Source organism: Gekko japonicus, unplaced genomic scaffold (genome assembly GCF_001447785.1).
Source record: "Gekko japonicus isolate JY-2015 unplaced genomic scaffold, Gekko_japonicus_V1.1 scaffold1282, whole genome shotgun sequence".
NCBI lineage: Eukaryota > Metazoa > Chordata > Lepidosauria > Squamata > Gekkonidae > Gekko > Gekko japonicus.
Window position 1 is genome coordinate 35,399 of NW_015168687.1, and position 16,460 is coordinate 51,858.

Genomic DNA, 16,460 nt, shown 5'->3' on the forward strand with positions numbered 1-16,460 from the left:
CCCATGCAGAGTTTTGCCGAAACGTTTTATAGAGGTCCAGTACACTGGGATAGTACTTTTCATCCCCCAGAAATGTAAGGTGCTTTGATGTGACCAGGGAGTCCCTGGGATGCTGACAGCGACCTTCCTTTCCAGGGAAGAGAGCCATAAAATGCACCAAGAGGTGAGAGAGCAGAGATGATTTTCCGCAGAGAGATAACCATTTGCTTTACTTACCAGGGAGGGCAAGGTGGATAGCTGTTGTAAAACATGATCTGGGTATTGAGATGGTGTGGGATATGCACCCTGGGTTGATTGGGAGAGGGGGTTGACCTTCCTACATGGGAGGAAGTTCCCTGGATCTGGATTGGGTAAGATGCTTCCCACCAGCAAAGGCAGAATGTATTAAAAGCTGGAACCATCTGTCCAAATGTTGAAAGCTGGACTCCTGTATACACAGCAGGTGGGGGTCAGGATGTGCATTTTTTCCATGGACATCCGGTGGGGAGGGATTTTGGAGGTAAATCTTTTGTATTGTTAAGCTTAGCTTAGTGTTACATTTTTCCTGTCCTTTCCTTAGTTCTGTACAACCAGTAGGTGTGATAGAATATTTTCCCTGTCTTGTGCTCCAGCTTAATCTGGTATAATAGAGTTTTCTTGTTCATGTGAACAGACTGTGATTCAAACTCCTCCTTATGCACTTGCGCACACTCAAATAGGTGAGCACAGGGGAAGGGTGAAGTAACTGGGAAACTCTGTCCTTTGCACAGGCTCAGAGACAACCTTTGATAGTGGTAACTGGTAACTGATAGTCACTGGTAACATGGGAGGCTGCATTTTAACTTGGAGTGGTGGCGCAAAGAGGAGGAACATGCTTTACAGGCACACAGATATGTAACATGCAAGTAAACACAAATAGACCCAGGGCAGGTTTATGACAATACTATGCTTTTAGAAAACAACAACCGAAAACCTGATTTTGTATAACCAGTCGAAGCACTGTATTCTGAGAATGTTTATCTCCGTTCTACGTTTTGCAGGGTGAAAGGGGGTTTCCAGGTTTGGCAGGTCAGCCAGGTTTACCTGGATTTCCAGGACCAGAAGGGCCACCTGGACCAAGAGGTGAAAAAGTAAGTAATACAAACCTATAATTTATTGTAACAGTGGTTAGTTTATGAAACCAGGGCTCACCTCATAGACAGTCATTCAAGCCTTGGTTTATCTCAACAAATACTGGATTAATGTCCTTCTCTCTGTCACCTGGGAGGAAAACAAGCGAATAGGCCAGTATTAAATCAGGATCAGGAGAAATCACACAAAACCTTAGCCTAGATGAACTGTGGGTGAATAAACCAACTTCGGAGCCTGTCTTCAGATCCTAACTAAAGATAGTTAGTAGAGTGGCCTACATTCAGACAATCGTGTTAGTCATTGTTAGGACAACGTCTGAATGGAGCCAGTATATTATCACATTCTGTGAAACATCTGTTAAGGCTTCAGCTACCTAGGTGGTGATGGCTGGACCCAAGTGGCATTTTCTTTACGATACATTTTATATGTGCCATGGGCAGTTACTGCTGTGTCAAGAAATTGCAAATAAGGTAAATTCAATTCAGGTTAATTTGTTTTAACCATTGACCATAACAAAAATACCATACAACGAAAAACTATTCTGCTGTTACAGCCTAACACAGGTAGCCATCTGGAATTATTAGCAGTTATGAAATATAAGTATGTTATTGTGTCGACCATCATCTATTGACACACCGCCTCGCTGATGTGGGGATCCATAGGGTAGTCTTGAAATGGTTCTTCACAGTTGGGTACAGAGGGTGGCATTGGGAGGGTTAGTGTCCCCGAGGTACCCGCTGGACTGCGGACTCCCCTGGGAGGCACTTCTCTCCCTGATGTTATTCAACATCTACAAGCGCCTCCTTGCCCAGCTAGTGTGGAGTTTTGGGCTTGGGTGTCATCCATACGTGGATGACACCCAGCTATTTCTGTTGGATTTAGCCAAGGGCTTGGAGGCCGTGGTTGGGTGGTTGAAGCAGAGCCGGCTGAAACTGAATCCAGGTAAGACGGAGGTTCTCTGGCTGGGTGGGGGAGGGCCACGGTTGGGTAGTCAACTCCTGGCTCTTGATGGGGTACCCTTATCACTGGCGCCATTCGTCAAGAGCCTGGGTGTGACTCTGGAGGCCCCTTATCTATGGAGGCCCAGGTCGTGAAGGTTGCCGAACTGGCGTTTTTCCAACTCCTTACCTGTCTCACCCTGACCTAGCCTCAGTAATCCATGCAACAGTCACCTCCAGGATAGACTACTGTAATTTGCTCTATGCGGGCCTACCCTTGCGCCTGACCTGGAAGCTCCAACTGATCCAGAATGCAGCTGCACAGGTCCTTACGGGGACCCCTCGGACAGCGCACATTCAACCTGTGCTGCGTGAGCTGCACTGGCTTCCAGTGGAGCACCATATCTGGTTCAAGGTTCTGGGTTTGACCTTTAAGGCCATAAGCGGCCAGGGACCCACTTACCTTCGGGACCGCCTCTCTCAGTATGTCCCTGGAAGAGCATTACACTCTAGCAATAAGAACCTTCTGGTGGTCCCCAGCCTGAGAGAGATCCGGTTGTCCTCAACTAGGGCCAGGGTCTTTTTGGCCCTGGCCCCCACCTGGTGGAACTCTCTGCCAGAGAACATCCATGTTCTATGGGATTCACTTCCTTTCTGTAGGGCTTGTAAGGCAGAGATGTTCCGCCAGGCATTTGGTTGAGGACAGCGACGGTCTGCCACTCTCCCACTCCAATCCCCCCCTTTTATTCTGCATATCCCCTCCACCCAGGGGGTTGGTGGAAAGTACCAATATATTCCGGAAGAGGAACGGTTCCCAAATGGTTTCTGGTCTGTCATTTCAGACAGAACCGTTTGAGAACCGGTTCCCTACCGGAATATATTTGTAATTTCACATGCAAACGCTTCTGTCCCGTTTAGGAAACGGGGCTGAAGCGTTTTACCTGTCAACCGCTTCCAAGTAGTCTTCAGTTTCCTCTCCCAGTTCTGATGTGCTTTTTCCCGCCATTTTTCGCCCGCGTGGGTGATCTCTAGCTTTTTTTTAAAAAGTTTGCTTTATAGCGTTATAGCTATAACAGAACAGCAATATATCAACGCCATTGGAATGCCTGGAGTGTTTTGTTATAGCGCTATCACGCTATAGCGCTATAAAGCAAACGTTAAAAAAAAAAGCTGGAGATCGCCCGCGCAGGCGAAAAACGGCGGGGAAAAAGCGGTGCAGTCTGAAATGGCAAACCGCTTCAACTCCAGCTCTTTACCGGAAGGGGAAAGCCATGTAACTCCAGCTCTCCAGCTCTTTACGAAAGCCATGTGTGAAATGGCAGCCCTATACCGGTTTACTCCACAACGGATCAAAAACAGCTTCAAAACGGGTTAAAAAGGGTAATGTGAAATTCCTCTATGATTCTACGATTCTGTTCTGGCTGCTGACATGGTGGTACCAAAGGTAAGAAGGGAGGGGGCTGGTGGTGGGATCTCAGGTGGACCAGGAACAGAACTGGAGTGAGGAGGGCTTCATAGTTATTTGGCAAAGTGGTCTGCAGAGCGTGCTTTTCAATGTGAGCTTTTCCTTCATGTTAACACTGTGATTATAGCTTGTCCTTTTTCTTTCTGTCTTTCTTCCCGTGCCATTGTAGGGAGACGACGGACTTCCAGGGCCATTTGGACCTAAAGGAGTTAGAGTATGTAACATCTAATTGCAAGATATGTAATTACTTCGGATGACAGCAAAGGAAGAGGTTGATTCTTTTGAGATTTCTCTTAACGCTCTTAATGGAGCTAACTTTTTGCTGTTGCTGCTGTTCAGTCGCACAGTCGAGTCCGACTCTTTGCAACCCCAAACTACAGACCAGTATATATAAGGTGGACATTTGCTGCCTGACACTATGTCAGACCATTGGTTCATTTAGCTCAATATTGTCTACTCTGGTGGTCTACAGCTTATAGGACAGTGCCCTCAGATGGATTGCAGAACCCTTCCAGCTGAGTTATGAGCCCCTGGAGGGCTGCCAGTTCATCCTGCCTTTGGAAAGGACTTGCTGCATAGAAAACAAGGGTGCCATGCAATGCTCCCTCTAAGCTGTGGGGTCTTGTGAGCAAAAATTCTACATTATGAGCTACTGGCATGAAAGCTGTGAGCGAGCGATTTGGCTACTGCGTAAATCAGTTTGCTCTGGAGCCATCCTTCCTGAGCTAAGACAAAAACGTGTGAGCCGGAGGCTAAAAAACTGTGAGCTAGCTCACACTAACTCAGCTTAGAGGGAACACTGGTGCCGTCTCTCCCACACTTCTTTGAACGAATGCCAAGAAGAGCAGCAGGGCAGCAAGGTGAGGTCAACCCATACTTGGAAAAGATCACTAATCACTAGAAGCTCAGGCAGATGGGACAGGTTTCTGTGTATACCTAAAGGATAGCAGGGAACATGCCGAGTAAATCTACTTGGGAAGGGAGCTGCATGTGCAGCCACAAAAAAGGCCCTGTCTCCAGTAGTCAGTCGGAGAAGGATTTCTTGATAAAGATCAATCTGGTCCTGCCTGCCCTTACATTTTAGAAGTAATACTTCTATCTTTTATGCAAATAAAAGCATGCTTATTTCCTGTCGACAGGGGCTTCCAGGTTTGCCAGGATTTCCAGGAACGCCAGGAGTCCCTGTAAGTAGGCTTTTTAAAGTGGTCATTATGCCAGAACTCATCAACTTTTGTTTGAAGTTAAGACACAGCTTTATTCTAATGCAACCATGCTACCTTTCCTCCCACCTTTCAGGGGCTACCAGGTCAGGATGGGCCTCCAGGAACTCCAGGTATCCCAGGATGCAATGGAACAAAGGTGGGACTGGTTTGTTTTGAAACATTTAGCTCTTCCATGCTAGCAGGAAATGGAGCCATTCTGCTCATCACAGCAGAAGATGCACTTGGGCCCTGTTCACACGGCGAATTTGCCGCGGGAGAGCCACGAATGTTGGGCGGATTTTCCAGGCGTGATCACACCGCAACATCTGATGGGCGTAGCACTCCCGTGGCCAACCCGTGGAGTGCCACCAAAATGTGCGGTTAAAAAATACCTGGCCGAAAGTACTGGCAAATGGTTTGCCACGGGCTGCTGACGGACTCTGTCCGTGTGATTGTGCCGCCGCGGCTTTTCCCCTCCAGCCGTCTTCAGTGAAGCACACGTGCTGAGGGACGGATCCGTGGTTTGCCGCCGACACGTCTGATCTCGTTGTCGTGGGTCTAATTGTGCCGCCGCAAATAGCCACACACACACACACACGTTTTTTCCGGCACGTGTGACCGGGGCCTAGTTATTTGTGGTTAATAGTTGCTGGAGACTAAACTCCAGGTAAATGTTTCTCACTCAGATCTCTCGGTGTGAGGAGGAGGAGCTCTGTCGCTCAGAGCACAGGGCTGGGAGTTCTGTGCCTGGTTCCTGTGTAGGGGTTCTGCTTCACAAGATACAACTGCATATTGAACAATAATCGCTTTGTGTGTCTGTTGTGCATGACAAAGCTAGTTGCACAGTTAGGCATGATCTTGATTCCTGAGGAGGTCTGGGGCTTTCATATGGCCAGTCCAGCCTTACACGCACCTCATACACAGACCAGATCAGCAAGATGAACACCAAAGCATTTTCTTGTCTTGGGGGGGTGGGAGGATTATCAAGCTTGATTAACGTCTTCCTTCTCATGGGCTGCTTGTTTCTTAAAACGGGGGTGATTACTTTGGGCATAGTTAGTATCAGTGGACACCCCTCCAAATGCTTTGTGGTCATCTTCCTGTTTTGAACATGAACCACTTCTCCGTACCTCCCTTTTCTCCCCAACTGGCTTTTTCACTTTGGGTTTCATTGCTAATCTGGCCTACCTGTTGAACTGCACGAAGGAGGCATAGCAAGAGGTCCTCCTTGATCGTGCCATGGCCAGTCAGCCGTCCTACTGATCTCATCCTGTGCTCCCGGAACTCCTGAGAAAGCTCCCGCCCTGTTGGGCTTCTCTTTCTAGCCTAGCAAAAATGTCTTTTCCAAAATTCCAGCGGTGAAGGACAAAAAGGAGGAATGAGGCAAGAGGTCGCACGGCCTTGAGAGCACCCTGATAAATCATGAGGACAAAACTGACCATCAGTGGTCCAGAATGCATGCCACGCACGGCCAGTCAGCCGTCCCATTGATCTTATCCTGTGCTCCCGGAACTCTTGAGAAAGCTCTCGCCCTGTTAAGCCTCTCTTTCTAGCCCAGCAAAAATGTATTTTCCAAAATTTCAGCAGTGAAGGACAAAGAGGAGGAATGAGGCCAAGAGGTCACACGGCCTTGAGAGCACCCTGATAAATCAGAGCACAAAACTGACCATCAGTGGTCCAGAATGCCTCTCTTGAGGGAATGGTAGGGAATCTGTAACTATAAAGCCAGCATTTCTTGGAGCCTCAGCCCCAGTTCTTGGCCAATGCTCCCTCTAAGCTGTGTGGCAAAAATTCTACTTTGTGGGCTACTGGCATTAAAGTTGTGAGTGAGCGACTTGGCCACTGCATAAATCAGTTTGCTCTGGAGCCATCCTTCCTGAGCTAAGACAAAAATGTGTAAGCCGGAGGCTAAAAAACTGTGAGCTAGCTCACACTAACTCAGCTTAGAGGGAATGCTGTTATCTGGACTGTGCTTCCTTGGAGATTTGCCAGACTCTGAGCACAATTGTTTTCTCAAGAGTTCTCTAAAACAGAAGCACACAGCTGTGAAAAAAAAATCATAGGGATTGTTGAGTGTTGATTTATTAAATTCTGGCATGGTGAGCTAGTGTAAGGTAGCATTGGAAGAGAGTGAGATGCGAGTCAGGAAGTCCCTGGTTCAAATCTCCCTTCAGCCTCAGTCTCTCATGCCATCTTAAGCCAAACATCTCTCTCTCTCTCTTGGCTTTAGCCCTGCATCTCAGGATGATAATATTGGGCTGCCTTACAGGATTGCTGTGAAGGTTCCTGAGGCAATGAATGGGAAGTGTTTTGAGTACGTATGACAAGCAATGTCACAGTGCCGATCCTGTCAGGGATCTCAGTACATTTTCGACAGGACGGGGGTCCCCAATCTTTTATGAGCCTGAGGGAACGTGGGGGGGGTGAGAACCCCCCCCCAAAAAAATGGCTGCCACAGACGGCAAAGCCAAGCCTAAAACGGCTTCTGTAGGAAAATGAACCAAACAAAAATGGCTGCCTCAGGAGGTGGAATGAAACACAATACTGCCCTCCTTCACTTTGCAAAAAAATAGCAGGAGGAAGGATGGGAGATGTGAAGGAAAGCCAGGGTGGGGGAGAGAAGTGGGAATTAAAAAAAGGAATGTCTGAAAGGGAGATGGAGCCATAAGACCAGCTGCTTACCAGTCCTTCTGATCCTCCAGTGGCTGCAGCTGTTAACTGCAGTCATGGAAAACTGTTTCATTTGTGTGAGGGCAGCCAGTAACAAGCCCTGCCAATCTGGTGTTTCTTATTGCCATGCGTATAATTTCCCTTATCTTGCTGGTCTTCTCCAGAAGTATCAAATAGAGGGACAATAACATTATTGCTTTGTTTACATCATGTATACCCTGCCTGTGTGCAGTGAAGGAAAGCCAGGGTGGGGGAGAGGTGGGAATTAAAAAAAGGAATGTCTGAAGGTGAAATGGAGCCATAAGCCCAGGTGCTTACCAGTCCTTCTGATCCTCCAGTGGCTGCAGCTGTTAACTGCAGTCATGGAAAACCGTTTCATTTGTGTGAGGGCAGCCAATAACAAGCCCTGCCAACCTGGTGTTTCTTATTGCCGTGCGTATAATTTCCCTTATCTTGCTGGTCTTCTCCAGAAGTATCAAATAGAGGGACAATAATAGTATTGCTTTGTTTACATCATGTATACCCTGCCTGTCTGCCTGGTGGGGACCAAAGCAGCTTACATCATTCTCCCCTCCTCCATTTTATCCTCACAACAACCCTGCGAGGTAGGTTAGGCTTGAAAGTATGCAACTGTCCCAAGGTCACCCAGCAAGCCTCCATGGCAGAGTGGGGATTTCAACCTCAGTCTACCAGATCTTAGTCCAACACTCTGGCCAATGGCTGCTATGCCACGATGGCTGTCAATATGTAGCATTTGTCTAGCCCTGTGAGGGCTAGCCCTGCAAGACAGGTGAGTTTTTTAATCTCCATATTGCAGGGGGGGGAATGTGGAGGAGGTTTGTCTGAGGCCACCTAGTGAGTTTATGGCAGAAATGAAATTTGAAGTAGGGGATTCCTGATTTGTAGCTTAGCCACCGGATTATCCTGGCTGCATAAGGAAAGACTGGGGATATTTATCACAATTGAGTTATTCAAGTTTTAAAAGATCAGCTCTAGCCCCTGGTGTTCCAGTGCTGCTGCCTGCTTCCTGTTTCAGAATTTAGCCTTAATTATTTGTGAAACTGTCTGCTGTCTTCAACAGTATAATAAAGTTTCCTTTTTGTCCTCCACAGGGAGAACATGGCTACCCTGGCAGTCCGGGTTTCCCAGGTTTACAAGGCCCCCCAGTAAGTGAGAGGAGATTCCTTGCAGAACTGTTTTCCTTGCAGCGAAAGTGAAGCCCCCTTTCCAGGACTCTTGAATGTCTGAAACTGCCCTCTGCTGAGTCAGACCCTGGATTAGGGCTGCCAAGCCGCGGTGGGGGATCCGTGTGTCTTCACAGGATCCCTACCGCGGGGGACAGTGATACGCGTTGCACCGCCGTCGCCAGGATGTGACGCCGTCGCCAGGATGTAGCGTCACATCCTGGCGACGGCGGTGCAACGCGTATCGCTGTCCGCCGCGGCAGGGATCCTGTGAAGACGCACGGATCCCCCGCCGTGGCTTGGCAGCCCTACCCTGGATCCACCTAACCCACTGTCCATCCACTCCGCCCGATAGCAATTCTGCAGGGTCTCAGGATGAAGAATGTCTTTCCCAGCAACTGCGACCTGAAATCCTTTTAAAATTGGAGGTGCCAGGGATTGAACCAGAGGCCCTCAGCGTGCAAAGCAGATGCTCTGCTGCTGAGCCATGATCTTTTCAGCAGAGCTTTTAACAGTTTTAGGACCTCTGGTGTGAGAGAGACTTTCTCGTCCCTGTGGGGAAGCTATGGAAGGTGACTAACAAAAGAGAAAACGAGAGAAAGGTCTTCAAGGATAAATGAGGACATGAGAGAGTTTCTGAGGAGGAGCGTCCTGTGGAGAGGATGACGTAGACTCTGGGACATCTTCAGCACCACTACAGAGAACCAGCCGAGCTTCAGAAAAGAGGCGCCCAGAGTGTGAAAGACTTTCACAAGGCCTCAAAGTGTGAAAAAGGGAGTAAAAAACAAAATCTGTCCCATCTGCTATTACAGTCCTAAGACCTCGTCCGCATGGAGTATTTGCCCTGGTTTCAGTGCTGTTGGGAAGTGTGTGTTTTTTCCTCCTTTCCCACAGCATTGTGGTGCATTTGTGCATCTCCTCAGGATCCCATCTTTTCTATGATCTTTCCTAAACCTGATTTGTTAAGAACATAATAGCCATGTTGGATCAAGCCAATGGCCCATCCAGTCCAACACTCTGTGTCACATGGTGGCCAAAACCCAGGGGCCATCAGGAGGCCCACCGGCAGGGCCAGAACTCTAGAAGCCCTCCCACCAAGAATACAAAGCGTCACTGCCTTAGACATAGTGTACCATCAATACCTTGTGGCTAATAGCCACTGATGGACCTCTGCTCTGTATGTTTATCCAATCCCCTCTTGAAGCTCTCTGTGCTTGTAGTCACCACTACTTCTTGCCACAGTGAATTCCACGTGTTAATTACTCTTTGGATGAAGAAGTACATACTTTTATCTGTTCTAAGCTCACTGCTCATTAAGTTCATTGACTCCCCACAAGTTCTTGTATTGTGAGTAGGGGTGTGCATTCGGCAATAGCTGAACCGAAAAAATACCCGAAAATACCTTGTCAGTATTTTTCGGGTATCACATAAGCCAGATACAGATCAGAAACCTCTATTTGGCTACCGGTATAGTTGAACCGCAAAACGCTGATATTATCCGCCTTTTTTTCGGGTTCGTTTTGCTATACTGAATACAAGGTCTCATAACCTAACAGCCTGAGCTGCCAGTCAGCTGTTGGGTTTAAATGCTGCGGGGCACCTGGAGAAGAGCAGGCAGGGAACCCAGGCATGTTTGCGTGCCTGCCCTTTGCATCCCCAGCCGGCCCGCAGCAGTGGGTTGGCTGGGGAAGGGAAGGGCAGGCATGCAAACATGCCCCGTTCCTTCCTTGAGCCTCTCCGCTTTTGCAGAGAAATTCAGGGAGGGGAGGGAAAGTGGGGGGAGGGCATTTTTAACTGCCTTTCTTTCCCTCCCTGAGATCGTGGATGGAAAGAAAGGCATTTTAAACATGCCTGCCCTTTGTTTCCCCAGCCAGCCCACCATGGCAGGTTGGCTAGGGAAGGGCATGCATGCAAACATGCCTCCTTACCTCCCTGGTAAGAGAGGGGAGGGAAAGTCGGGGGGGGGCATGTTTCCCTGGCTGCCCTTCGCTTCCCCAGCTTGGCCGCAGCAGCAGGCCAGCTGTGGAAGCAAAGGGCAGGCAGGGAAACATCCCTGGGCTCCTGCCTGCCAGCAGTCTTCAGCTAACCCAGAGAGAGGAGGCTTTCCCTTGTCAATTACACACACTGCTGAGGGGAGTGAAATTGACAAGGAAATCTGCAGGGGCTACCAGAGGGAAAGAAGACATTTTAACATGGCTCCTTTCCCTCTGGTGGTGTAGATTAGACCCGAATATATTTGACAATATTTGACCGGTATTGGATTGGGGAAATTCGGCATTTACTGAGAGTCAATTTGAAATTGCATTTTCCTTTATTTTGCCCACTAGCATTTACCTCAGGTTAGAAGTGGTGCAAACCAGTGGGCTGGAGGCTCAGCTACTTTTTCCTCTTCACCCTCCCTTCTGTTAACCAAGCCTGGCTCCATAGTTTCTTCCCTCAACTGGGGTTGGTGGAAGAAACTGGGGTTACCTATATTTGAGAGGTAACATCTCTGGATCTTGAGAGTCACTTGGACTGCAAGAAGATCAAATCAGTCAATCCTAAAAGAAATCAACCCTGACTGTTCCCTGGAAGGCCAGATAATGAAACTGAAGCTCAAATACTTTGGCCACCAAATGAGAACGGAGCACTCACTGGAGAAGACCCTGATGCTGGGAAAGATTGAAGGTCAAAGAAGACGGAGATGGCAAAGGATGAGATGGTTAGACAGTGTCATCGATGCAACGAACATGAAGTTGAGCAAACTTCAGAGGACGGCAGAAGACAGGAAGGCCTGGCGGCAGGGGACGGGGCTTCATCGTGTGCCCCGCCCCTCACCTGGGAGAACTGCGATCCCCCCCAAAATCGACCTCTGTTTGTATGAGGCCTCCATTTTTTCTCCCTCTCCCAAAATACTAGAACTCGAGGCCATCCAATGAAGCCGATGGGCAGTAGATTCGGGATGGACATAAGGAAATACTTCTTTACATGGCGAGTGATTAGAATATGGAATTTGCTGCCAAAGGATGTAACGATGGCCACAGGCATAGATGGCTTTAAAAGGGGATTACATTATGGACTTAGATAATGCCCTTGTAGTCAGGGTGCCATCGAACCCTTTCCCACGTTCTTTTAAATTGTCCATTTTATACTAAGACCCGGGATAGATTTCTAGGCACCCTTCTTTTTACATGGCGTGGTCTCCCTAAGGGTGTCAAGATCCAGTTGCTACTTTCGGGGCAAAACTCTTCTATAACTTTTAATGTTGCCCGTTTTCTTCAATCTGCAATTCAAATCAGGGAAACTATAAACTGGTCAGGTTTTTTTTCCCCTTGCTGTTTGTTTGTTTGTACGACAGCCACTTTTTTGATGTATTTCTAAATTTTAATGTACTTTTATCTCTGATATGCCAATAAAGGTTGTCTGTCAAAAGGGAATTAGAAAGATTCGTGAAGAATAGGTCTGTCAGTAGCTACTAGGGACTAAAGGAAAACTCCACATTCAGAGTCAGTCAGCCTCTGAATCCCGGTGCCAGGAGGTGACATCAGGAGAAGGCCCCGTTCTTGGACCTCCAGAGGGAATTAGTTGGTTCCTGTATAGGAGAGGATGCTGGAGCAGATGGACCATTGGTCTGATCCAGCAGGGCTCTTCTTGTATTCTGGAACTGTAGCACAAAAATGGCGAAAAACACCAGAGAAAATAATAAATTATGTGAGTTAGGTACAGAATTGGAGCCATCCTTTTGTTTGTGTATGGGGACACAGTAATGTAAAAACCTCATCGGTAAGGTTAAAAAAACAAAATTATAGTATACAGTCATAGTACTCTGGAAAAATTGATTCACTGCCAGATAACAAATAGATCCCCCCCACACACACACACCAATAGCAAAGACTGAACTCTGCGTGCCCAAGTTGTCTGTTTGGGGGACAACCCCCCCCCCCCCCCCCCGGGGGAGAAAACAATCAAAAAGTTGACGAGAGTGAATGAGCTGAGGAGGGGGAAAAACTATTTTCCTTCCTAATAGCTTTTTCGTCCTTGCGCCCCATAGACCAAATCTGCCTTCTCCAGTTCTGTGACTGTCATGTGAAGTTTGAGCCTAAGAATTAGTTTAAAAATCTATAATCTGTGAGGAATGAACTCCCAAGGTAGTAAGGGTTTTAATGATTCATCCACCACTTTCTTCTCAAGAGCATCTTTGAAACATGAAAATGTTCAAAACTTCCTGTCGCTGTACTCATGAAGGGTTGAATCATTCGTAGCAAGATCAAAGTTATGTTTTGCTAGTAGTTCTCTAATGAAGATATTAATACCTTTTCTTCTGTTTTTCTTAGGGTTCTCCTGGCATACCAGGTATGAAGGTAAGTGCCTTGTGTTTCTGAAGATAATTGCTAGGGGGTTGAGTTGTGCATTTGATTGCTTGCTACCTGGCAGGCCTGTGCTCGTGGAGGAAAAGAAAGGTAATTTAAATTAAAACCTTCTGAAAACATAACTTGAATCTGATGAAAGTAAGGTGGCAACACGTGCACATGCTCTGTAGCGAGTGGACCCATTTGCCTATCTGGTTTCCACAGCTTTGCTTTCTAGCGATCACTTTCTAGCAGTGTAGCTAAATCTGGTAACTTAGTGGGAAAGGGTTTTATGTTTTAACTGAGAATGGTAATTTGAGTTGTACTTTGGGGATCTGAATATCTACACTCATATTTAGATATCATATTTCAACCGAACCTGAAATGGACCAAGCACGTCCACTGTCTTAAAGGGAAAGTTGACCCAGCATTATTGGCACGTTAAAAAAAAAATTACACCCAAGGAGCCGAATACATTTCGGCTCTTCTGAAAGCATATCGAGCCTTAATTTTACCTTGTATTTTGTGTGGCACCCGGTATGGTTTACAGGCTCGGTAGACCTTTTGGAAAGAACTCAATTAACCTTTTTTCATAAAATTTTATCTTTACCGCCATCTATTACTTCCTCAGTGATATGTTTAGAGTTAGGGTTACCAAAGATCTCAACCTTGTTTTGGAAAGCTATAGTCAACTATAAATATAGATTGTTGACTGCTGAAAATCTTCCGACTTTGACTTCTCTGTCAGTTCAAGAACGATACTAGCAAGGATGGAATAATGCTGTGGACACAAAATTTAGGCATACATAAAACAGGGAACTTAACATCTAAAATTAGAACAGTGCTCAACAGAAAATTAATGGAGCACGACTGGAATGCGTTACGAATGGATACCACACGGAAATGCTCACCACTTTATGTGGGGATTAAAAACTCCATCAGATTTGACGTACCACACTATTTGTACACGCTATCTGTCCCTAAGTTGAGAAGAGCATATATGGTGGCACGCTGCAGTGCATTCCCATCTGCACAGATGAAAGGTCATTTTCAGGGCATTCTAGCAAGTCAATGCTATTGCGACTGCCCATTAGCAACTATAGACTCACTTGCCCATATATCTTTTTCTTGCCCAAAACATGCAGTTGCGAGAGAAAAGTTCCTGAGGAAATGGCTATTAAAATTTTCTTCCTTTTCCGAATCTACAAGGTTGAGACTTCTGCTGAGTACTATGTGCAATAATCATATAATAGATGTGGCACACTTCTGTTATACCGTCTTTTTAAATGTTTAAAACCTTTTAGAAGTTTAAAATTAACTTTGATGGTGTATGGCCTGAACTGAAGAACTCACAGATTTCCTCCATTTATGGTGCTGTGTTATTTTGCATTGGTGGATAAGTGTGGCAGTCATCCTTAAAAGTCCCACCTCTCCTCCAGGGCTCTGAGCAAATCCTTGTGATTTAGGCCTCATGCAAACCTTAAGTGATTGTCGGCCAATCAGAGCCCAGGGAACTCTGCTGGGTGGGTGGGGCTGAGCTAGACTTTGTTTAAAAAGGGGGAGGAAACCTTTTTGATGAGGATTTGGTGGCTCTGGAAAGGAGCGTCAGCTTAGCCAGGCTTTTAAGTTAGGGTTTGGGAATCGGCTGAGGGGGAAAAGCTGATTTTGGTGTGACAAATAAGCATCCTGTTAAGGGCCCGTCATTCAGAGCATGTGGGTGTGCAGGTTCTGTGGAGAGGTGCTCTGTGAGAGAAAAGAGCAACCCTTGAACCTGCTGAGGTAACCTGACCAGAGAAAGGGGAATCAAATTTTCCCTTTACTTGAGAGCAGTGTTCCCTCTAAGCTGAGTTAGTGTGAGCTAGCTCACAGTTTTTTAGACTCTGGCTCACACATTTCTGTCTCAGCTCAGGAAGGAGGGCTCCAGAGCAAACTGATTGATGTATCAGCCAGATCGCTGGCTCACAACTTTCATGCCAGTTGCTCACAGAGTAGAATTTTTGCTCACAAGACTCCACAGTTTAGAGGGAACATTGCTTGAGAGCCACCTTTATTTTATGAATCTAAGTTATCCACACATCATATTTACCTTAGAAATACTTTAATTTCTGTTAAATAAACCTCCATCTGGGTCTTGCCTGTCAAGTCAGACATCTAAGAAGCAGGGGGTCTCTTGTTTACCTCACATACAAGCACACCCTTAGTCTCAGGCTTACCAAGTACTTACCGTGATTCGGCGGGGGGCACATACTTCTTCCCAGGACCATTCCCGCGCGGAAAACAGACGTGCTGCACCATGCCGTTGGCAGGAAGTGACGCCGGGTGACGCTCTGGGAATGGGGGTGGAAACTCAATGGGACCATCAAGTTTCCAGCAGAGCGTCGCCCAGCGTCACTTCCTGGCGACAGCATGGTGCGGCGTGGGTGTGTTATAGGGAGGAATGTTCCGGCCGGGGATCATGTGTCCCCCGCCGAATCACGGTAGGCACTTGGTAACCCTACTTAGTCTAGCAGGTCTGCAGATAAGAGACCTTTGGGTCTTTATCTTAAAGTTTGCCTCCCCCTTTTTATTTGATTGTGGGCAGCTGGGGGTGTAAATAATCTATAGGAGAGGCCATGGGGGGGATTGGATAGTCTTCAGTCCAGAAGGTAGTTGCCTCAGAGTTTCCCCCTTCTCCTCCTCCTCATAGCCACCACAAGACGTTACTTGGATATTGTGAAAGGGGGAAAGATGCAGGTTTTCCAAGCACTACTTATAAGCTGATATTAAAGTTGCAGAGAAGATGGAGAATAACTGCTTAAGCATGTGAAACGAGGAGACGGAGAAGGGAGGGTGAAGTCCTCTTGTTTCATCATCCTGTTTCTCACCACCGTTGCTTAATATTTGGCTCTTGAAATATTTTTCCTTGAAATAGTTCCAAGAGCATAGGCTTGCACTGAATGGGGGATATTTGGAGGAATTAGAGATCACGAGGCACAACAGTTGCATCATTCATTTGTGCACTGAATGTGCTGTGGTGGTGGTGTTGCTGCTTATATTGAGGAGAGCACCTTTATGAAATAATAAACTACACTTTGCGAAAGGCCAAAGACCAGTATCGCCCCCTTTTTATTTGATTGTGGGCAGCTGGGGGTGTAAATAATCTATAGGAGAGGCCATGGGGGAAAGATGCAGGTTTTCCAAGCACTACTTATAAGCTGATATTAAAGTTGCAGAGAAGATGGAGAATAACTGCTTAAGCATGTGAAACGAGGAGACGGAGAAGGGAGGGTGAAGTCCTCTTGTTTCACCATCCTGTGTCTCACCACCGTTGCTTAATATTTGGCTCTTGAAATATTTTTCCTTGAAATAGTTCCAAGAGCATAGGCTTGCACTGAATGGGGGATATTTGGAGGAATTAGAGATCACGAGGCACAACAGTTGCATCATTCATTTGTGCACTGAATGTGCTGTGGTGGTGGTGTTGCTGCTTATATTGAGGAGAGCACCTTTATGAAATAATAAACTACACTTTGCGAAAGGCCAAAGACCAGTATCGTCTGTTAGCCTTCTGCTGGGTGAATTAA

General features: G+C 46.9%; 1 protein-coding gene across 1 annotated transcript in view; it reads left to right on the top strand.

The window, feature by feature from the left end:
* Positions 1–1,019: 1,019 nt before the first annotated feature.
* COL4A5 (collagen, type IV, alpha 5) overlaps positions 1,020–16,460 on the top strand; it is a gene marked incomplete at its 5' end in the record, with an annotated part of 118,859 nt that continues 103,418 nt past the window's right edge. The window contains 6 exon segments of the mRNA XM_015415427.1: positions 1,020–1,109; positions 3,683–3,727; positions 4,653–4,697; positions 4,810–4,872; positions 8,498–8,551; positions 12,883–12,909. Coding sequence (XP_015270913.1) covers positions 1,020–1,109; positions 3,683–3,727; positions 4,653–4,697; positions 4,810–4,872; positions 8,498–8,551; positions 12,883–12,909 — 324 coding nt within the window.